The sequence below is a fragment of the Stegostoma tigrinum genome, chromosome 7, assembly GCF_030684315.1.
Source record: "Stegostoma tigrinum isolate sSteTig4 chromosome 7, sSteTig4.hap1, whole genome shotgun sequence".
In the NCBI taxonomy this organism is placed as follows: domain Eukaryota; kingdom Metazoa; phylum Chordata; class Chondrichthyes; order Orectolobiformes; family Stegostomatidae; genus Stegostoma; species Stegostoma tigrinum.
Window position 1 is genome coordinate 4,827,088 of NC_081360.1, and position 24,311 is coordinate 4,851,398.

General features: G+C 44.0%; 1 protein-coding gene across 2 annotated transcripts in view; it reads right to left on the bottom strand.

Moving 5' to 3' along the window:
* The window catches only part of cps1 (carbamoyl-phosphate synthase 1, mitochondrial), a 217,527-nt gene that overhangs the window by 165,001 nt on the left and 28,215 nt on the right, over positions 1–24,311 (bottom strand). For both annotated transcript variants that reach the window (XM_048534767.2, XM_048534769.2), the window contains exons 3-9: positions 21,737–21,881; positions 21,064–21,153; positions 18,057–18,113; positions 17,874–17,966; positions 16,865–16,954; positions 5,797–5,925; positions 5,508–5,614 (exon numbers count right to left, since the gene is read on the bottom strand). In XM_048534767.2, coding sequence (XP_048390724.1) covers positions 5,508–5,614; positions 5,797–5,925; positions 16,865–16,954; positions 17,874–17,966; positions 18,057–18,113; positions 21,064–21,153; positions 21,737–21,881 — 711 coding nt within the window. The remainder of the gene's footprint in view (positions 1–5,507; positions 5,615–5,796; positions 5,926–16,864; positions 16,955–17,873; positions 17,967–18,056; positions 18,114–21,063; positions 21,154–21,736; positions 21,882–24,311) is intronic.

Genomic DNA, 24,311 nt, shown 5'->3' on the forward strand with positions numbered 1-24,311 from the left:
GCAGTTTATTTTCCTTTCCAAACAATCTACCAATTGTCGAGGATTGGGCTACATGATCCACCCAGGGGCCAATACCTAATATGCAGGTGATTCAGGCATTATGACATTGCCACTATTCGGGGTAGGCCACATCTACCGCCAGTCACCCAAACCCCAGTATGATGCCAAGGGCAGTGAGTCCACTTGGTAGGATGTACTGATTTGTGACTTGGATTGACCCTAGAGCAGTAGGGATCTGAAGCCTAACTGGTAGAAAGAGTAATGACTAACACAGTATTTTGAAATGGACCAGAGAGTCATAGTAAGGGTAACGTGTTGTAGCACTAGGCTCAAGGAGGTCAGGCAAGAGTAGGTGGAAGCCTCGCTCCCCCTTGATAAACAGGACAGAAGCATTCGGGGGGGGGACTAAACTTTCAGAAGCTCGCAGAGTCACATTCTGGATGGTTGCGCTAAATTCATAAGTTGCCACAGTAGGAAAGGCTGTTCATCCAACAACATGGGAATTGCTCGTCATTATTAAAGAGAGTCAACATGTTTTTGTCCGTGGGAAATCATGTCTCACTAGGTTGACTGAGTTTTTTGAAGAAGTGACAAAGAAGATTTATGAAGGTAGAGCAGTAGATGTTGTCTATATGGTCTTCAGCAAAGTGTTTGACAAGGTTTGCATGGTTTACTGCTTAGCAAGGTTGTATCACATGGAATCTAGGGACAGCTGGCCAATTGGATAGAAAATTGTTTTGAAGTCAAGAGAGAGAGGGTGGTGGAGGATTGTTTTTCAATCTGGTGGCCTTTGACCAGCGGAGTACCACAAGTATCATTGTTGGGTCTACTGCTTTTCATCAGTTTTATAAGTGATTGGATGTGAAAATAGGAGGTATGGTTAGTTAGTTTGCAGATGATACCAAATACTTGGTGTACTGGACAGTGAAGAAGGCTATGAGAGAGTACAATAGGACCTTGATCAGATGGGCATATTGGCCAAGAATTGACAGTTGGAGTTTAATTTAGATAAATGTGAGGTTTTGCATTTTGGTAAGGTAAATCAGAGCAGGACTTATATAATTAATGATACAGCCCTGGGGAATGTTACCAAGCAAAGGGATTTGGGGTGACAGATGCATAGTTCCTAGAAAGTGGAGTCACAAGTAGACAGCGTGGTGAAGGTGGTGTTTGGCACGCTTGTCCTCATTGGTCATTATACTGTGTATAGAAGTTAAGATGCCATGTTGGGACTTTGCAGGACATTGGCAGGGCCACTTTCAGAATACTGTGTCCAATTCTAGTCTCCCTGCAATAGGAAAGATAAACATTATAACCTTGTTTTAAAAAAGGTACAAGGAGAAACTCGGGAACTATAGACCTGTGATTTTGACTTTGGCTGTGGGTAAATTGTTAGAGGTAATTATAAAAGGCAGAATTTATGAATATTAGAGAGGCAAATATTGATTAGGGATAGTCAGCATGGTTTTGTGCAAGGAAAGTCATGTCTCACAAACTTGATCGAGTTTTTTGAAAAAGTTAACAAAAAGGCTGATGAAGGCAGAGCAGTAGACATCGTTTACATGGACTTTAGCAAAGCCTTCGACAGGTTTCCACATGGTAGGTTAATTAGTAAAGTTAGGTCACATAGAACAGTACAGTACAGCACAGGCCCTTCAGCCCATAATGTTGTGCCAGCCTATTGTCTTACTCTAAGTTCAAACTACACTGCATACCCCACATTTTACTACCATCCATGTGCCTATCCAAGGGTTGCTTAAATATCCCTAATGTATCTGGTCACATGGGATTCAGGGTGAGATTGCTAATTGGATACTAATTGGCTTAACAGCAGGAGACAGAGTGTGCTGATGGAGCATCGTTTTTCAGATTGGAGGCCTTTCACCAGTGGGGTTCCACAGGAATCAGTTCTGGGTCCTGGGGGAAGAGATAGTAGGAACTGCTGGTGCTGGAGAATCTGAGATAACAAGGTGTAGAGCTGGATGAACACAGCAGGCTAAGCAGCATCACAGGAGCGGGAGAACTCAGGTTTTGGGCCCAGACCCTTCTTCAGAAAAAAAGTTATGGGTTCTTTTCTGTTTGTCATTTGTATAAATGATTTGGATGAGAATACAGTAGGCATGATGAGTAAGCCTGCAGTCTGGGGGTGGCAATGTGGCAAACATTGCTGCCGTGCAGCACCAGGGTCCTGGGTTCAATTCCACCCTCAGGTGACTGTCTGTGTGGAGTTTGCAGATTTTCCCCGTGTCTACTTGGGTTTCCTCCAGGTGCTCTGGTTTCCTCCCACAGTCCAAAGATGGGCAGGCTAGGTGGATTGGCCATGCTGCATTTCCACAATGTTCAGGGTTATGGGTGTCTGGGTGGGATGCTCCGACGGTCAGTGTGGACTTGTTGAGCCAAAGGGCCTGTTTCCACACTATAGAGAGATTCTACGAACAATGAGCAACCAAAACTGGTAGACAGTGAAGAAGGTTTTCAAAGATTATAAAGAGATCTGAATCAGATTGAGTTCTTTGAGAAGGTGACCAAACAGGTAGATGAGAGTAAACCAGTTGAAGCGGTGTATATGGATTTCAACAAAGCATTCGATAAAGGTTCCCCACAGTAGGCTATTGTACAAAATGCGGAGGAATGGGATTGTGGGAGATATAGCAGTCTGGACCAGAAACTGGCTTGCTGAAAGAAGACAGAGGGTGGTAGTTGATGGGAAATGTTCATCCTGGAGTCCAGTTACTAGTAGTGTACCGCAAGGGTCGGTGTTGGGTCCACTGCTGTTCGTCATTTTTATAAACAACCTGGGTGAGGGCGTAGAAGGTTGGGTTAGTAAATTTGCAGACGACACTAAGGTTGGTGGAGTTGTGGATAGTGACGAAGGATGCTGTAGATTGCAGAGAGACATAGATAAGCTGCAGAGCTGGGCTGAGAGGTGGCAAATAGAGTTTATTGTGGACAAGTGTGAGGTGATGCACTTTGATAGGAGTAACCGGAATGCAAAGTACTGGGCTAATGGTAAGATTCTTAGTAGTGTAGATGAGCAGAGAGATCTCGGTGTCCATGTACACAGATCCTTGAAAGTTGCCACCCAGGTTGACAGGGCTGTTAAGAAGGCATACAGTGTTTTAGCTTTTATTAATAGAGGGATCGAGTTCCAGAACCAAGAGGTTATGCTGCAGCTGTACAAAACTCTGGTGCGACCGCAATTGGAGTATGGCGTACAGTTCTGGTCACCGCATTATAAGAAGGATGTGGAAGCTTTGGAAAGGGTGCAGAGGAGATTCACTAGGATGTTGCCTGGTATGGAGGGAAGGTCTTATGAGGAAAGGCTGAGGGACTTGAGGCTGTTTTCATTAGAGAGGTGACATAATTGAGGCATATAAGATAATCAGAGGGTTAGATAGGGTGGATAGGAAGAGTCTTTTTCCTCGAATGGTGATGGCGAGCACGAGGGGGTATAGCTTTAAATTGAGGGGTGAAAGATATAGGACAGATGTCAGAGTTTCTTTACTCAGAGAGTAGTAAGGGAATGGAACGTTTTGCCTGCAAAGGTAGTAGATTTGCCAACTTTAAGTAGATTTAAGTCATGATTGGACAAGCATATGGATGTAGATGGAATAGTGTAGGTTGGACGGGCTTCAGATTGGTGTGACAGGTCGACACAACATTGGGGGCCGAAGGGTCTGTGCTGTGATCTAATGTTCTACGTTCTATGTTCTGTGTTCTAGATGGTTCAATTTGAAAAATGGTTGGAGCAGTTTAATCTGGGATAAATACTAGGTATTGCATTTTGGTACAATAACCAACAGTAGGGCTTATGCAATTAATGGTATGGCCATGGGTAGCATTGTAGAACAGAGGAACATAGGCATTCAGTTTCATAATTCTTTAAAGCTTGTGTCACATACAGAAAGTGTGGTTAAAAAAGCATTTAACACACTTGCCTTAATTGCTCAGTCCTTTCAGTACAGGAGTTGGGAAATCATGCTAACGCTGTACAGGATATTGGTGAGGCCTCTACTAAAATCAGGAAGGATATTATCAAGCTGGAGTAGGTTCAGAAGCGACTTACCAGGATGTCGTTGGGTACAGAAGGTTTGAGTTATAAAGAAAGGCTGGGACATTTTCCATTGGAGCATATGGGATTGAGAGGCGATCTGATAGAAGTTTATGAAATCATGAGGGGTATAGATAAAGTTAATGGTAGTTCGCTCTTCCTTGGGATGGGGGATTTCAAGTCGAGGCAACACATTTTCAAGGCAAATGGAGAGAGATTTAAAAAAGACATGAGGGGCAAATTTTTTTAAACAGTGGGAGGTTCACATGTGGGATGAACGTCCTAAGGAAGTGGTGGATGTGGGTACTGTTACAACATTTAAAAGACATTTGAATAAGTACCTGAATAGGAAAGATGTGGAGAGATATGGGCTGGGAGTAGACAGATGTGACTAGTTTAGTTTGGGAATATGTTAAGTATGGATTGATTGGACTGAATTGTCTGTTTCTGTGCTGCATGACTCCATACTGGTAACCTCGAAAAGATTTACAATGATACTCAGTACTGGAGGGTTTGATCTACAGGGAGAGGCTGAATAGATTGCGGCTTCTCTCCCTGGAGCATCAGAGGCTGAGGGGTGAGCATATAGAAGTTCACAAAATCATAAGGGGCATGGATACGGTGAATAGCCAAGGTCTTCTTCCCACGGTAGGGGAGTCCAAAACAATAGCATATAGATTTAAGGTGAGAGGGAATAAATTTAAAATGGACCTAAAGGGCAACTTTTTCATTTAGAGGGTGGTGCACATATGAAATGAACTGCTAAGGAAGTGGAGAGCCAGGTACGATTAGAATATTTAAAAGGCGTCTGGACAGAAAGGCATGAATTAAAAGGGTTTAAGAGGGACATGGGCCAAATGATGTTAAATGAGACTAGATTAATTTGGATTATCTGTCCAGCATAAACAAGTTGGATCAAAGGATCTGTTTCCGTGCAGTCAAACTCAGTGACTCCGCTTTCGGGACCTCACTCCCAGGACATCCCTGGCTCCTAGGTCTCCCCCAACTCATTCCCAGGCCACACTCCCATCTTCTCTCAAATCAATCCCAGGCATCTTCTCCTCATTCCCAGAACCCTCTGCACCACTCACTCCTGGGATACTCTCCCCAAATCACTCCCAGGACCAAACAACCAAACTCATTCCAAGGTCTCCCCCTTCACTCGTACACCCACGCTCCCTCATTCCCAGGCCCTTCAGCTCACTCCCAGGGACCCTCCCATATTCCTAGGGCCTGCCACCCTAACTTCCATGGCCCTCACTCCCAGGCAGCCCTTAAATTCTCAAGGCCCAACCCCTCACACCCCACTCATTCTCCTCCAGTTACATCTCACTCTCACTTCTTGCCCACCTCATCTCTCCAATACCTGCTCACACCAGACCACAGACAGTGAGCTGTGAAAAGGGGAATAACAGACTGTGGTGTGTACAGATCTCAGCTCCAAAGTTTCTGGTACCTATTTCCCATTGGCAGTTTGTAGCAGTTGGCACCGGCAGCTAATGCAGTCAGCTGGTTGCCCATGCAGATCCCAAACACTGGCTCTGGGCGATTGCTTTTAATCACCTAAAACATGATATAAAAAGAACAAGCCATCAATGACAAAGCAAGGACAACCTGCTTCACTCAAACACACATCCAGCAGCATGCACAATCAACACTAGGCTTGTCAGTAAAACAGAAATCATTTCGCTGACAGTTACTCAGAGCAAGGTAACAGGTTCCACTGGATGGTACTATGCTCACACCTTATGGACATTGGCAATCAGTTGCTTTGCCAGAGTGGGATCTCCTGGGCCATTGGATAGAAAGAGTCCATCATACTCCATGTTGGTAAAGTCATAATTCCACGGGACTAAATGCAGTTCAACACCTCTCTGGAAAACCAATCATAGCATTCATTACGATAATACTATTCACTACTACATTACCATTCGTTCTGAAATTATCACTGGTTCCTAAATTATCATTTAGTACTTACAGTTAATACTAAAACCCTCTGCCACATTCAATCATCAGACTTGTTAGTGCTGCAATGGAGGGATTAAAATAGATTAGCAGGGAATGGGTTCCTTAACTGCAGGGAGGCAAGTGTGAGGCTGGAAAGAGATACGGTAATCAAAAATAGCAAGTTGAAGAGATAGGTCAGAGAGCGAGAAATGCCTTTTGGATTAAACTGCATCTATTTCAATGCAAGAGGGCTGACAGGTAAAGCTGATGAACTCAGGGTGTGGATAGGTACGTGGAGCTGGGCTATTACAGCCATCATAGAAACACAGCTAAGGGAGGGACAGGACTAGCAGCTTAATTTGCCAGGGTACAGGTTCTTTTTGCAGGACAGAGGTGGAGGAAAGAGGGGAAGAGGAATTGTGTCTTTGATTAAGGAGAGTATTACACCAGCGGTCAGAGATGAAATAACTGAGGGATCATCTAGTGAGGCTGCGCGGGTGGAGCTAAGAAATAAGAAGGGGATAGTGATGTTATTGGGGTTGTACTATAGGCACCCAAATAGTCAATGGGAATTAGAGGAGCAAATGTGCAGGGAGATTTGTGCAGATTTGTAGGAGTAATAGGGTTGTCATAGTGGGGGATTTTAATTTTCATAACATAGACTTGGGACTGCCAGAGTGTTAAGGGCTTGGATGGGGTGGAATTTGTTAAATGTGTTCTGGAAAGGTTCCTCAAGCAGTATACAGAGGGTCCTACTTGGGATGGGGCGAAATCCAACCTACTTTTGGGAAATAGAGTAGGACAGGTGGCTGAGGTGACAGTGGGAGAGCACTTTAGGACAAGTGACCTTAGTTCTATTAATTTTAAAATAGTTGTGGAAAAGGACAAAACTGGTCCACAGATTCAAGTTACAAAATCAGGGCAAGGTGAATTTTGATGGAATTAGACAGGATCTTGCAGGTGTTTATTGGGGTAGTTCGTGCACAGGCAAAGGCCGTCTGGCAAATGGGAGGCCTTTTAAAGTGCGATAGCGAGAGTTCAAGGTCTAATATGTTCCCATGAAAATGAAGGGCGAGGTTGGGAACCCTGGATGACAACAGATATTGAGGCTTTGACCAGGAAAAAGGAGGCATGGCCCAGGTACAGGCAGCTGGGATCAAGGAAATCCCTGGAGGTATACATGGGTTTACAGAAGAAGGAAATGAGGAAGGCAAAAAGGAGCCACGAGATACATTGGCTGAGAAGATTGGGGTGAATTTGACGAGATTCCAATATATATTAAAGGAAAAAGAATAAGTGAGAGAATAGGACCCCTCAAGGGCCAAAGTGGACATGTGTATGTGGAACCACAGGAGATGGGCGAGGTCTTCAATGAATATTTCTCCTCTGCGTTTACCGAAGAGAGAAAACAAGACGACTTCGAAACTTGGGGATGTTAGTGGCAATATCATGGGGTTAGCCATGTCATAGGACAGGTGTTGAAAGTATTACATAGAACATAGAACATTACAGCACAGTACAGGCCCCTTGGCCCTCGATGTTGTGCCGACCTGTCATACCGATCTCAAGCCCATCTAACCTACAATATTCCATGTACGTCCATATGCTTATCCAATGACAACTTAAATGTACAAAAAGTTGGCAAATCTGCTACCGTTGCAGGCAAAGTGTTCCATTCCCTTACTACTCTCTGAGTAAAGAAACTACCTCTGACATCTGTCCTATTCTTTCAGCCCTCAATTTAAAGCTATGCCCCCTTGTGCTTGCCGTCACCATCCTAGGAAAAAGACTCTTCCTATCCACCCTATCTAACCCTCTGATTATCTTATATGCCTCAATTATGTCACCTCTCTAATGAAAACAGCCTCAAGTCCCTCAGCCTTTCCTCATAAGACCTTCCCTCCATACCAGGCAACATCCTAGTGAATCTCCTCTGCACCCTTTCCAAAGCTTCCACATCCTTCTTATAATGCGGTGACCAGAACTGTACGCCATACTCCAATTGCGGTCGCACCAGAGTTTTGTACAGCTGCAGCATAACCTCTTGGTTCTGGAACTCGATCCCTCTATTAATAAAAGCTAAAACACTGTATGCCTTCTTAACAGCCCTGTCAACCTGGGTGGCAACTTTCAAGGATCTGTGTACATGGACACCGAGATCTCTCTGCTCATCTACACTACTAAGAATCTTACCATTAGCCCTGTACTTTGCCTTCCAGTTACTCCTACCAAAGTGCATCACCTCACACTTGTCCGCATTAAACTTAATTTGTCTCTCAGCCCAGCTCTGCAGTTTATCTATGTCTCTCTGCAACCTACAGCATCCTTCGTCACTATCCACAACTCCACCGACCTTAGTGTCGTCTGCAAATTTACTAAACCATCCTTCTACGCCCTCATCCAGGTCATTTATAAAAATGACAAACAGCAGTAGACCCAACACTGACTCTTGCGGTACACCACTAGTAACTGGTATCCAGGATGAGCATTTCCCATCAACTACCACCCTCTGTCTTCTTTCAGCAAGCCAATTTCTGATCCAATTTGCTATATCTCCCACAATCCCATTCCTCCGCATTTTGTACAATAGCCTATTGTGGGGAACCTTATCGAACGCCTTGCTGAAATCCATATACACCACATCAACCGGTTTACTCTCATCTAACTGTTTGGTCACCTGCTCAAAGAACTGAGTATTAGAAAAATAGATATTGAATGAATTTGAATAAATCTCCTGGTCCTGATCAGGATCCAAGAACCCTGCAAGAGGCTCGAGAAGAAATTGCCCTGGCTAATATATTTGCATCATCGTTAGCCAAGCGTGAGATCGCAGACAACTGGAGAGTAGTGAATGTTGTGCCCTTATTCAAGAAGGGCTGTGAGAAAACAACCTGGAAATTATAGACCAGCAACCTTACATCTATGATAGGTAAGTTACTTGAATAGATTCTGAAATAAGATAAGATATGCATCAACATATAGAAGGTCCAACAGGGATGGCACAGTGCTGGATCTGGTTCTGAGGGAAGAAGCCAAACAAGTGTTCGATGTGGCAGTGAGGGAATATTTTGGCAATAGCGAACACAGCGCGATACAGCTCAAATCTGTTCCGAACAAGGATAAAAATTGGCCTTCAAAAGATGGCTTTGGATTGAGGTAAGGCAGATTTTCTTAAAGTAAAGCAGGATCTGGCTGTAGTTGATTAGGAACAGCTCCTTGCAGTAATTCTACAGCAGAGCACTGGGAGGGGGTTCAGAAATGAGCTGGGAACAGTACAGTTCCATCATGTACCCTTTAGAGAGAAAAGTTCAGAGAAGCTAGATGTCTAGGACAATTCACAGCTGGATGAGGAAGAAGAAAAAGGCTTCAGCAAGTTCAAAGGGAGCGATTCAGCTGCAGCCCTAGAGGAATATACAAACTGCAGGAAATTTAAGAAAGCAATTAGAAGAACAAAAAAGGGGCATGGAAAAGGACTTACGAACAGGATTAGGGAGAATCCCAAGATATTTTATAGATACGTGAAAGAGAAAAGATTAACCAGGGCAAGAGTACAACCCATTAGGGACAAGTGGGCAACCTATGTGTGAAGCCACAGGATATTAGAGAGATTAATATTTCTCTTCAGTCTTCACTCTGGAAAAGGAAAACATAGGATTTGAGTTCGGGATAAGGGACTGTAAGAACTTGTACAGTTTGACATAGGAAATGGGAGGCACCTGAGGCTCTGTCAGGTTTAAAATGGACAAGTTCCCTGGCCCAGATGAACTGCATGACATTCTACAATGGGAGCCAAGGCAGGAAATTTCAGTAGCTCTGGCATAAATTTTTAATTCCTCTCTGGCCAGGGCGGGGTGGGGGGGGGTGAAATGTGCCAGATGGCTGATGTGGTTTCACATTTCAAAAAAGGTGGTAGAGATAACCAGGAAATTACAAACCAGTAAGTCTTACATCAGTTGGAGGTACAGTAAATTCTGAAGAACTGAAATAATAGTCACTCAGAAAGGCATGGGTTAATTAGGGACAGTCAGAATGCCTTTGTCAAACTTTTCGTAATTTTTTTGTAAATGCGATCACGTCTGTGAATGAGGTAAGTTCAGTTGATGTAGTTTATATGGATTTTAGCAAAGTTTTTGACAAGGTCCCACATGGGATGCAGATTAAGAAGGTTCAAGCACATGAAATTAAGTGAAACTTGGTGAGATGGTTCAGAAACTGGTTTAGTACTAGGATATAAAGGTTAGTGGTAGAAGGTTGTTCGAGTGACTGGAGGCCAGTGTCCAATGGTACACCACAAGGATCAGTACTTTGTTATATACATAAATAATTTAGACCAAAATGTGGGGGAATATTAAGCAAATCTGCAGATTAGCAGAGTGATTAATAATGAAGGAGGCCGGTGTAGGTTACAGGAAGATTTGATGGGTTGGTCAGATGGGCAGACCAGTGGCAGATGGTATTTCACCCTGAATAGTGCCACGTATTGCACTTTGGATGAAGAAACAAGATGAGGGAGCATTTAAATGAAAGGCAGAACACTGCATAGCTTAAAGGAACACAAGGATCTTGGGGTAATTATTCAAAGATCGCAGAACTCGACAGAGATGTGATTAAGATAGTTCAGGCATTTGGGGCACTTGCTTTCATCAGTCATGGTAAAGAGTACAGGATCAAGGAGGTAATGTTGGAACAAAAACAGAACTTGCTGAACAACTTCAGGTCTGGCAGCATCTGAAGAAGAAAAAAAATCAGAGTTAATGTTTCAGGTCGAATCACCTTTCCTCAGAACGGTTGGTAGCTAGGAAAATGTTTATATGCAGAAGGCAGGAAGGGTAGGAAGTACGGAATAAACGTTAGGTGGGGATAGAGCCCAAAGAGAGAGAAAGAGCTGCTGGATAGACAAAGGAGTTGATAACAATCTGGCTAGAAGGATGAATAGCTGTTAATGGGGACTGTTAGTGACTAACAATAGATAGTGTGTAGTGACAGACTGTGTGATAATAAGAACTGGTGGGTGGGGTAAGAGGCGAGGACATGGGAGAGTCTAGGCCCTAAAATGATTGAACTCAATATTGAATCCAGATGGCTACAGTCCACAAGTGGAAAATGAGGTGTTGGTCTTCCAGCTTACGCCGAGTTTCACTGGAACACTGCAGCAAGCCTGAGATAGAGATGTTGCCCAGGGAACGGAGTGGTATGTTAAAGTGGCAAGCAACTGGAGGCTCAGGGTCTTTTTTGCGAGTTGAATGTAGATGTTCTACAAAGCTGTCCCCAGTTTACGCTTTATTTCCCTAATGTAGAAGAGACCACAATGTGAGCAGCGAATGCAGTAGACTAGATTATGGAAAGTGCAGGTGAAGTGTTGCTTCACCTTGACGATATGTTTGGGCCCCTTGGCAAATAGGGAGGGCGGAGGTAAATGGGCAAGTGTTACATCTTTGGCAGTTGCAGAGGAAGGTGCCGTAGGGTTGTTGGAGGGTGGTGTTGGGAGTGAAGGAGGAGAGGGCCAGGATGTCCCAGGCGGAATGGTACCTGCGGAAGGTGGACAAGGAAGAGGGAGGAAGCAGAGGAGAAAACGTGTCTGGTGGTGGCATCTCAGTGGAAGTAATGGAAATAGTACCTGATGATCTTCTGGATGTGGATGCTGGTGGGATGGTAGGTAAGGACAAGGGGAACCCTATTGCTGTTGCATGAGGGAAGAGAGGGGGTGACAACAGAAGTGCAGGAGATGGGTCAGACCTGGTTGAGGGTCTTGTTGACAAGACAGCTGGCGAATCCTCAGTTGAGGAAGGTGGACATTTCGGATACTATCATTTTGAATTTTGCCTCATCTGAACATATGCAACAGAGACAGGGGAACTGAGAAAATGGGATAGAATGGGGCAGAAAGAGTGACAGACACTAGCTTTAGGGATGTGGTAATACCACAGGTCCAGACTGAGATTGGTAACTGCCAAGACAGAGAGGCAAACGGTGCAGGAGTCTCCTGCAGATATTCCCCTCTCAAACTGGTATTCTGTTTTGGACACTGTTCAGGATGGTTGGCCACTTAGGAGATGGTATAAGCAGCAGACAGGCCTATGGCACCACAGCTGGTTCTTCTGTACAGCAGGGTGGGGAAAAGTCCAGATGAGCAATAGTAACAGGTGACTCGATAGTCAGGGGAACAGATATATTTTTCTCTGGCCGTGAACAAGACTCTAGGCTGGTATGTTGCCTCCTAGGTGCCAGGATCCTGGATGCCACAAAGCGGACACAGGACATCCTGAAACAGGAAGGAAAATAGACAGAAGTCATTGTCCACGTTGGCACAAACGACATAGGTAGGAGAAGGAAGGGGTCCTATGAGGACAATTCAGGGAGTTAGGTAGGGAGCTAAAAAGCAGGACTACCAGAGTAGTAATCTCAGGATTAATACCCATGCCACAGCCTACTGAGGTTAGGAATAGGGGGAGAGAGTACAGTTGAACATGTGGCTACAGAGCTGGTGTAGAAGAGAGGGCTTTAGATATATGGATCATTGGGATGTCTTCTGGGGAAGTTGGGACCTGTATAAGCACCTGAACTGGAGGGCTGGGAGGTTTGCTAGAGCTCTTCAAAAGGATTTAAACTAGTGTGGCGGGCAGGCGGCGAAACAGAACAACAGTCCAGTAAGTGCAGAGACAAAGGAGAGACTGAGTTATGCGTAGCACAGCGTAAGAGCAGGCAGAGGGAAGTCACAGGACTCAAAAGAAACTGGAGGTCTGGAGTGCATTTACTTCAATGCATGAAGTATAACAGGTAAGACAGTTGAACTAAGAGTATAGATTATTGCACAGAATTATGATGTTATTGCCACTACAGAGACATGGTCAAAGGAGGGACAATACTGGCAGCTTAACATTCCAGGATATCACTGTTTTAAATGGAACAGAAAAGGAAACAAAAGGGATGGGCGAGTTGCTTTGCAAATTAGGGATCTCATCACAGCATTGTTGACAGAACATACAGAGAAATCTTGCACTGAGGCATTATGGGTGGAGCTCAGGAATAGGAAGCGTGAAATCACAATACTGGGAGCTTTCTACAGACCTCCCAACAGCCCACATGAGACAGAGGAGCAGATATGTTGTCAGACACTAGAAAGGTCTGAAAACAGCAGGGCAGTTGTGGCTGGCGACCTCAACTTTCCTCTTCTTGACTGGGACTCCCTTACAGCCAGCAGTTTGGATGGGGAGCAATTTGTTAGTTGTGTCCAAGATGGCTTTTTGAGACAATATGTTGGCCATCCAACCAGAGATGAGGTCATACTAGACTTGGTACTAGGGAATAAGCCAGGGCAGATTATCTATGTTTCAGCAGGACCACATTTTGGGCTGAGTGACCATAATTCCATAAGATTTCAAGTAGTCATGGACAAGGACAAGAGTGGCCCTCGGGTGAGGGTGTTTAATTAGGCAAGGGCCAATTTCATTCAAATTAGACACGAACTGAGGAATGTGGATTGGGTGTAGTTATTTGAGAGCAAACGTACATCTGGCATGTGGGAGGCTTTTAAAGACCATTGATTAAAGTGCAAGACATGCATGTCCCTGCAAAACTGAAGGACAGCAATTGCAGGATTCAGGAACCATGGCTGCCAAGGGAACTTAAACACTTAGTCAAAAGGGAAAAAGAAGCATTCGATAGGTCTTGACAGCTACAAACTGACAAAGCCCTTGAGGAATATTGAGAAATTAAGAAGGAACTCAAACGCAGAATTAGGAAGGCTAAAAGGGGCAATGAAATGTCTTTATCAAGCAGGGTCAAGGTGAATCCTACAACTTTTAATGCATAAGAAAGGAAGCAGGGATAACCTGGAAATTACAGGCTGGTGGGTCAGATACCGGTGGTGGGGAAGCTCTTGCAGAAGATACTGAGGGGCAGGGTATATGCACATTTGTAAAAAAATGGACCAGTTAGCGACAGGCAGCATGGTTTCATACTGGGAAGATCATGTCTCACAACCTGATTGAATTTTTTGAAGAAGAGGTGACAAAAATAATTGTTGAGGGAAGAGCTGTGGATGTAGTTTATGTGGACTTTAGCAAGGCATTCAATAAAGTTCCGCAAGACAGACTGGTATAAAAATTAAAGTCACATGGGATTCTGGGTGGGCTGGCTAGATGGATGCAAAACTGGCTTGATCATAGAAGACAAAAAGGGTAGCAGTGGAAGGGTGTTTATCCAGAATGGAGATCAGTAACTAGTGGTGTTCCACAGGGATCAGTCTGAGATTCTCTGTTGTTTGTAGAATATATAAATGATCTGGAGGAAAATGTGGGTGGTTTGATTTGTCAGTTTGCAGATGACATGAAGATTGGTAGAGTTGCTGATAGTACTGATGACTATGAAAGGATATAGATATATTGGCGACTTGGGAACAGAAATGGCAGATGGAGCTCAATCCAGACAAATACGAAGTGATGCATTTTGTAGGATCAAATTTAGGTGTGAACTATGCTGTTAAGGGCAGAACCTTTAGGAATATTAACATACAAACGGATCTGGATGTACAGGTACACAGTTCCCTAAAAATGGCAACATAGGTGGCCAAAGAGATTAAGATGGCATATGGCATGCTTGCCTTCATCGGCTGCAGCATGGAATACTAGAGTTGGCAAAACATGTTGCGGAAACATAAAACCCTTGTGTGGCTGCATTTGGAGTATTGTGTACAGTTTTGGTCACCACACTACTAGAAGGACGTGGAAGCTTTGGACAGAGTGCAGAAAAGGTTCACCAGGGTGTTGCCTTGTCTCCAAAGCATTGGCTATGATTCTTTTCACTGGAAAGACGGTAGCTGAGAGGAGACCTGACAGCGGTCTACAAAATTATGAAAGGCATAGATAGGCTGGATAGTCAGAGGCTTTTTCCCCAGGGTTCATATTTCAATTACAAGGGGCCACTGGCTCAAGGTGAGAGGTCAGAAGATTAAAGGAGATGTGCAAGGAAGGTTTTTCACACAGAGTGGGAGCACCCAAGAATGCACTGCCTGAGGTGGTGGTGGAAGCAGGCTCAGTGATGACATTTGAGACAAATCTGGATGGTTACATGAATAGGGAAGGAATAGAGGGATATGGACCAAATAAGAGCAGGTTTGTTTTTTCAGTTTCATCAGGGCATGATCGGCAGAGTCTTGGAGGGCTGAAGGTTCTGTTCCTGTGCTGTACTTCTCTTTTGTAAGACAAATATACCTCTAATCTTTTGTAAGACTTTACAGAAAGCAAGGTGTGAGGATGTATAGTCCAGGTAGCTATGGGAGTCAGTGTGTTTAATAGCCAGTCTGTCTCCAGAAACAGTGGGTGCCATGGTGGCACAGTGGTTAGCACTGCTGCCTCACAGCACCAGGGCCTGGGGTCTATTCCACCCTCAGGTGACTGTTTATGTGGAGTTTGCATGTTCTCACCATGTCTGTGTGGGTTTCCTCCGGGTGATTCAGTTTCTTCCGGCAGTCCAAAGATGTGCAGGCTAAGTGGGTTGGCCATGCTAAATTGCCTGCAGTGTTCAGGGATATATAGATTAGGTGGGTTATAAGGGGATGGGACTGGATGGGATGCTCTGAGGGTCTGTGTGGACTTCAGCCAAAGGGCCTGTTTTCACACTGTAGGGATTCTATGATCTAAATTGAAATAGAAATGTCGAGGAAGGGAAAGGAAGAGTCAGAGATGGGCCAGGTGAAAGTGATGGCAGAGTGGAAATTGGAAGCAAAATCAATGAACTTTTCCAATCACAGTCTGCCATTACACACTGCCCATTGTTAGTCAAAACTGTTCCATTAACAGCCGTTCACCCTCCTAGCTAGATCGTTATCCTCTCTCTCTCTCTCTCCCCCCCACCCCCCCGCCCCCTGCTTTAGGCTCTATCCCCACCTATCATTTAGTCCCTATCCCCTCCTCCTCCCTACCTTCTGCATGTAGCTACTATAAATTGTAAGGAAACGCCAGTAGACCCGAAACATCAACTCTGACCTCTTCACAGATGTTGCCAGGCAGGCTGAGTTTTTCCAGCAATGTCTGTTCTTGTTCCTGATTTACAGCATCTAGTTTTTTTGGTTTCCATGAGGTAATATTGGAATTGTACAGAGTATTGGTTTGGCCACAGCTGGCATACTGTGTGCAGTCCTGGTCACCTCACTACAAGAAGGATATGATAGCACTAGAGGGGATACAGAGGAAGGTCATGAGGATGGTACCTGGAATGGAGAAATTCAGCTATAAAGGAGAGATTAGACAGGCTTGGATTGTTTTCTTTAAAGCAGAGAAGACTAAAGAAAGACACGAATATGATGTATAAGATTATGAAGGGTATGGACAGGGTAAATACAAGGAGCTGTTCCCTTTGGTTGAGGTATCAATCATGAGAGAACATGGTTTTAGAGTAAGGGGCAGGAGATTCAGAGGGAATTTGGGAAAAATCTTTTTCCTTCAGCAGGTAGTGGGAATGTGGAAGGCACTGCCTGGGAAGGTGGTGGAGGTCAGAAACCTTACAACCTTTAAACAGTATTTGAATTAGCACTTTAAATATCATAAGATTCAAAGATATGAGAAAAGTGATGGAAATAGGAATTAGCACGCCTTTAGTGTCAGTTATATCAGTGCAGACTCAATGAGCCAAAGGAACTTTTCTGCACTGTATGAATCTAGGAACTGTCTCTCAGCACTGGTCAACTTATATGTGCTCTGGATAAAACATAAACCTCACTTTTGTCCCTATAAGAGGAATCAAAGACATTTGTTAAATCCTGCTATAAATGACACTGGAGTTTCCCAAATATTATCACAACATAGCTAGATTGCAAGTACAAGGTGCTGTTGCTCGAGAGGCTGGCTGACAGGCAGAAAGTGATACCTTCACAAGAAGGCGGATTATGTTGTGCTTTATACCACAGTCCACTGCCACAATCTTGATTAGATTCCCTTTGCCATAGACTTTAATTTCCTGCCAAAATACAGAGAGTCACAGTCATCACCCATGAATTTAGAACTGGAAAAATGTTAATGTTAACAGAGGTGGCATCATATCAGATTTACAATCACTTTACACACCACTTACTCCAACAGGCATGCTGTCAACATTGTTAAATATTCACTGGCCTTGTTAAAGAATTTTAGACAAGCACATCATAGCCATCAGATTAACTTCAGTTCTCAGCCTCAACACAATGTGTAGAAGACTCTTTTCTATCCTGAGCCTCCAGAATAGAAGCATCCCATATCCACCATAGTTGCTGCCCTCATTTCCCAGGAAAAACCCAAACTTTCTCAAGGCCCTGCCACTCATCTGTTCCCATTGCCCAAGCCCCCACAGAACACTGTATCCCAAACCCCGTGTACCCCCCACCCCCGACCCCGCCACTCCCACACCCAGTCTCCAAACAACAGAACCAGCCAACCATTAACCCTCAAGAACCTAGGAGTAGGCTATTCAGCCTGTCTGTCTCAGGCCTCAACTCCTTTATTGTGCCAGCTCAGCACAACTATCAATCCCCCAATATTTCAAAAACATATCCCTCTTCCTTGATGAAGGGTCTAGGCCCGAAACGTCAGCTTTTGTGCTCCTGAGATGCTGCTTGGCCTGCTGTGTTCATCCAGCCTCACATTTTATTATCCCTCTTCCTTGATCTCTGATTTAAAAAATACTTTCAGTTATCAAGCCTTTTCTGCCTCTCAGGAGAAAAAGAAATTCCTTCACATCTCGGTTTTAAATAGCATTTCCTTATTCTGTAACTGTGTCACTTAGCTCAATACTCAAGAAGATAAAGATTTACAAATTCTCTCACGGGAGTCAGAGAGATAAATAAGAAGTAGTTTGTCTAACAAGTTCCTTAAAAACAAACTGACTGCGAGCTCAAACGCACCTTGGTTGATATTTCTGCCATCAGGTTTCGCAGGTTGGGATCTACAAATTCTACAGGATCGCCATCAAACTCAATTTTCCCGAGGATTGTTCCCTGTGAAGAATTTTATGAACTGCATGAAGGAACAAGGTGATGAATGGAATTTGTGGTGTAGAAATATAAAACAGTCAATGGACTGGTTACCTTATCACGGACAATCTTTGTGAGCATTCTGGTGTCAATTCCATAAAGAGCTGGGATCTGTACAAAACAAAATTACATTCAAATACCCAGATTTGTCACCAAAGCATATGCCCAAGCTTCATTTCTTTCCCAAATCCACCTCTTCCCCACCAGAGAGTAAAGTTGAAATCCAATTTTGTAGTTACACTGTGATATGAATTATCCAGCTCTCAGCTGTTCAAAAGATGCACAATACCTCAAGGAGTGCAGCCATAGTGCTTCAACTATACACAGGTCTGAACTTCAGGCCCCTGATACAGTCACAATGGATAGGGCCCTCAGGCTATGAAATCTCCAGCTTCTAGATTTGGCAGTACTTTAGACTTCGCTTAAACAAAGAAAGGCTGCAGAATTCCGAGGTGTGGAGGGGTCTAAGTGTTCCAGTGCAACAGTCACAAAAAGATAGCATGTACATACTGAAAACAACCAAAAAAGCTAACGGGAAGCTACCCATTATTATTAGAGGGATTGAATACAAAAGCAAGGACGCTATGCCTCAGTAACACAGAGCACATCTCAACTACTGTATGCAGTTTTGGTCTCCTTATTTAAAGAAGATACCTGGAATGAACAGGTTGTCTTATGAAAAAAGACTGGAGGAGCTGAGCTTGTTTCCCCTGAGCTCACAAAAGTAGGGGTGACTTGACTGAAGTGTATAATATCCTGAATGATCTTGACAAGGTGTACATGGAAAGGTTATCTCCTCTGGTGAATCAGTCCTGAATTTGTCAGCACTGTTTTAAAATGGAGGGTATGGTGTAGGTTGGGGGTGGTAACCCTCTCAGTCCAGAAAGGGCAATATTTTTATCTCTCCAGGAGCGTTGAGACGTCTTGCCTCTGAAGGCAGTGGAGGCGTAAGTCATTGAATATATCTAAGATAGAGAAAAATTGATTTGCCCGCCTGACAAAAGTCTAAGACAATTTGGAATAGATAGGAATGTGGGATTCAAAGCACAAACAAGTCACCCATGATCTTAATGAATGGTGGAGGGCTCCAATGGTCGACTTCTGCTTGCAGTTTGTATGACACAATCTTCTCTCCAGCTCACTGTCCAAATGATTTGGATAAAGATGGTGTGCAGGGACATGGGGAAAAGGCAAAAGATTAGCAATAGATAAGTGAACAAATGCATATACAATGGGCCAAATGGTTTCTTTCTGCAGTGTAACAAGTCTGTGATTCAATTCAGAGTCTCATTCAATTTCAAACAAACAACACTTCAGCTGCAAAACATGGCTCCATTGCTTGGAAGCCAAGGGACAAAGGAAGAAATTCGCCAATACGGTTTCTGATTCCAATCCTGCGACGAGTAAAGGGAAAAGAAGAGGAATCTAGCAACATTCCTGCTCCTGATAACACTGGAAGGCTTGGTTTGTTTCCACAGAGCAAGGTCAGGTCTTGTAGTGATAATCAAGGCCCTGCACCACTTGGCATTTACACAATTTCCTGCAGGACAACCAGAGCTTGAGTACTGCCTCATATAGCAGGAGTGGCATGCTGCCAACTTCATCAACAACCTTTTGATAAATAAAGGGACACACAGGGGCAGCACGGTGGCTCAGCAGTTAGCACTGCTACCTGACAGCACCAGGAAATGGGGTTTGATACCAGCCTTTGGTAACTGTCCGTACGTGCTCACTGTGTCTGCAGGGTATTCCTCCCACAGGTGCAAAGATCTGCAGATGAGGTGGATTGGCATGCTCAATTGCCCTTATTATTCCAAGGATGTACAGGCTAAGAAGTTAGCCATGGAAAATGTAGGGTTACTGGGTCAGAGTAGGGTCTGGGTGGGATGCTCTTCGGAGGGTTGCTGTGGACTCAATGGGCTGAGTGGCCTTGCTTCCACGGTAGGGATTCTATGATAACAATGAAACAAAAAAACAAAAAATTCCCTCTTCTACAGGGAAGACCTCATGTTGCAGTGGGTCTCCTGGCCAGCCATAACCAGGCAGCAACTGCATCCCCACAATCTTGCCATAAGCCTGTGTCAACTACAAAGACATAAACACACATACACAGGCAGGCATGGAACTAAGAGATCATGGCTATGTCTACACAAATTGCTAGAAGTGGCAGGGCAAGAAGTTTAAAGGGAACCTTTATAAATAAAGCAGAGGGAAGCAAAGCAAAGACATTCTGATGAAACTGTACAACAAACAGCTGGCCCACACTCAGCTCAAGTGTTATGTATGGTTCTGTGCACAAACATTAGGAAGAACGTGAAGGGGTTAGAGGGAGGCCCCCAAAGATACGCAGGGATGGCTCTCAGATCAGCGAATCAACTAGAGACGCTTTTACTGTACCCTTAAGAGAAGTATTGGGGTTTTTTTGTTAGAACTTCTCAAAATCAGGAAGGGTCTGAGCACAGCAGGGAAGGAGAAACTGTTGCCTGAAGCAGAAGAGGCATGAACTAGGGAGCACAAATTTAAGATGACTGGCAAAAGGGTCAGAAGAAACCTTGTTTTTGAAGCAGGGAGTAGTTATGATCAGGAATACACTGCCTCAGTGTGCTGGAGGTGGTTTCAATGAAGGCTTCAGTTGGAACCAGATGAACACCTAAAAGTAAAATCTCTGCAGGGTTTTTGGGAAAGTGCAAGAGTGATAAAGGATTTGATGAGTTGCTTGGACAAAGGGCTGGCTCTGATTCAACAGCCATTCTGTACGTCTGGGTTAGGCTATGGACTCTACAAATACCACTGGTTAATAAGCTAATGCACTTGTCCTCATAACTAGATCCCATTACACACCAGAGATGGGAGCGCAAACTCCACACTCCAATGAACACACTACCTTAAAGAAAATTCTCCCCTCCCTTCATTCTTTTGGTGAGGATCATACATCCATGGCACCTGCCACAAACTCAACTACCGGCAGAAGAAAGGCCTCAAAGTGAGAGCGCAAGAGGGAGTGTGCAAGAGAGAGACAGGAAAAAAAAAAGACAGATGGTGGAGAGGAATTAGACTCTACCTTTTCTTCATGTAACCACTCGCCCAGGGATTTAACAGAGTTCCAGTGGCTATAGTCATGGCTGTAATCCTGTACCAGTAATCCAGAAACCTGAAAAGAACAGCACAAGAGATTATTCGAAACATCTGACCCTAATCCTAACCTTATCTCAACCAGGACAGAAATCTCGCCTCTGCTATTGGTCTTACCCTGAGCCACAATCTTGGATTCAAAGACCAGGCTGTCCTGAGGCATGTCTGTATTACATAAATGCACTCCGAAGGCCAGAAATATGATGCAGCACAACTTTTGGGAAACTAGCTGCAACAAGCACGAATCATCACCAGCAGCACAGCACAGGAATCCCTCGCTCTTGGTATGCTTCTGGCTACTGGTGATATGAGTTCCATGTCTCAAACATGGTTCATGTGAGAACAATACCATCTCCAAATCGAGCATGAATACGGTCACTCATCCTAAAAATGTTTTCAGACTACACTGAATGCTTTCTCTGCCATTGCTCCATTATATAAAACCATTCAATAACTCAAGCATGATTTTAACATGAAAGAATTTCCTTTTAATCGCAAAGAAATGAACTTGATCAAATGTTTCAACACTTCATTATTAATGTGGTTAGCAGATCAATGAACCTGCCAAATTACCAGGTCACCATTCCCATCCTGACAATTACCTGGATAAATTCAGATTCCACATATTTCATTAGACCCAATTCGTCCAATTTTTTCGTATCCGGCACCCCATAGTTCCCTGCCATGGGGGACGTGAGAGCTAGGATCTGTCCTCTGTAGCTTGGGTCTGTCAAGGTTTCGGGATAGCTAAAATATAAACAAAGCGCTCTAAATTTAACACAACAGAGAACAAACCTCAAGATCATGAATATTTTAAGTATTTCAAACAGTGATTTCAAATGAGCACTACATGTTGACACAAAGCGAGATTCCATGCAATAGTGAACCAAACAATTTATCTGTCTGTTGGCAATGGAAGAATGTTCATCTGGCTACTAAAACTTTATTATAAAAGCTGTACCAGACTGCAGGTAACTGACATATGAATGATGGGAAGGTCGTCAGACCATCACCGACAAACCAATACTTTGTGAAAATCATACTACCAAGACACTGCTCTGACAATTTCAGTAACATACTGCGCAATGTAATGTTAGGACATATCTGTATCCATCTCAGCTGCTCCTGTTCTGAACTGGCAACCAATAGCCTGTTGGGAAAATAGATTTGTGTTTAGCAAGAACTCACCTTTGGCTACACTGACCCTGGCTGCAGAAACAACTCAGAGCCAGAAGATTCCGACTGGAGATGCTTGGCACAAACAGAACACTAGAATGGGCAACAAAAACAAAGCTGCTGGAAAAGTTCAGCAGGTCTGGCAGCATCTGTGAACACTTCAGTTCTGAGGAAGAGTCACTGGACCCGAAACATTAACTCTGTTTTTTCCTTCACAGATGTTGCCAGACCTGCTGAGCTTTTCCAGCAACTTCGTTTTTGTTCCTAATTTAAAGCATTCACAGTTCTTTCAGTTTTTACCAGAATGGGCAAAGCTGGTAGAAGCCAATGGGAATCGATATGGGGAACTCTCTGCTGGTTGGAGTCATACCTGGCACATAGGAAGATGGCTGTGGCTGTTGCAGGTCTGTACTCTCAGCTCCAAGATGTCTCTGGAGGAGTTTCTCTGAGTAGTGTCCTAGGCCCAACCAATCTGCTGTTTCAACAATAAACTTCCCTCCATCAGAAGGTCAAAAGTGAGATCATTTGTCAAGAAGGACAAAATTCAGCACCATTCACAACACCTCAGATACTGAAGCAGTTCAAGACCAAATGCAACAAGACCTGGACAATATCCTGGCTGGGGTTGACAAGTATCAAATAACATTCACAGCACACGTGCACCACGTTTTATGGAATGGACTGATGTAAATTGACAAACAGTTCCCATCACTGGAAATCTTCAAGCACAGTCTCTAGATTACTTTGATCTGTAAGTTCTAATCACAAAGACAATCATCTCAGCTAGTCAGGCCTGGGTTTCCAAGACCTACCCAGATAAATGCTGGAGGAAAGTGGGTTTTATTCGTAATGAAAATACAATGAAAGCAGAAGGCATGCAGCATCTCAAGCAACAGAGAATCTAACTACCATCTCTTAACATTCAATAGCATTATCATCATTAATCCCCACATTAAGACCATAAGACATAGGAGTGGAAGTAAGGCCATTCGGCCCATTTAAATCATGGCTGATGGGCATTTCAACTCCTCTGCCCTGCACTCTCCCTGGAGCCCTTGATTCCTTCTGAGATCAAGAATTTGTCGATCTCTGCCTTGAAGGCATCCAACGTCCCGGCCTCCACTGCACTCTGTGGCAATGAATTCCACAAGCCCACAACTCTCTGGATGAAGAAATGTCGTCTCATTTCAGTTTTAAACTTACCCCCTCGAATTTTAAGGCTGTGCACACGGGTCCTCGTCTCCCCGCCTAATGGAAACAAATTCCTAGCGTCCACCCCATATAAACCATACATTATCTTGTAACTCTCTATTAGATCTCCCCTCAACCTTCTAAACTCTAATGAGTATTATCCCAGGATCCTTAGCCCTTCATCATACGTTAAACCTACCATTCCAGGGATCATCCATGTGAATCTCCGCTGGACACGCTCCAGGGCCAGTATGTCCTTCGTGAGGTGTGGGGCCCAAAATTACACACTATTCCAAATGGGGCCCACCTAGAGCTTTATAAAGCCTCAGAAGCACATCGCTGCTTTTATATTCCAACCCTCTTGAGATAAACGAAAACATTACATTCGCTTTCTTAATCACAGACTCTACCTGCAAGTTAACCTTTACAGAATCCTGGACCAACACTCCCAGATCCCTTTGTACATCTGCTTTACGAATTTTCTCACCATTTAGAAAATAGTCCATGCCTGTATTCTTTTTTCCAAAGCGCAAAACCTCACATTTACTCAAGTTGAATTTCAGCAGCCATTTCCTGGACCACTCTCCTAAACTGTCTAAATCTTTCTGCAGCTTCCCCACCACCTCAGCAATACCTGCGTGTCCACCTATCTTCGTATCATTGGCAAACTTCACCAGAATGCCCCCAGTCCCTTCATCCAGATCATTAATAAATAAAGTGAACAGCTGCGGCCCCAACAATGAACCCTGCGGGACACCATTCGTCACTGGTTGCCATTCCGAAAAAGAGCCTTTTATCCCAACTCTCTGC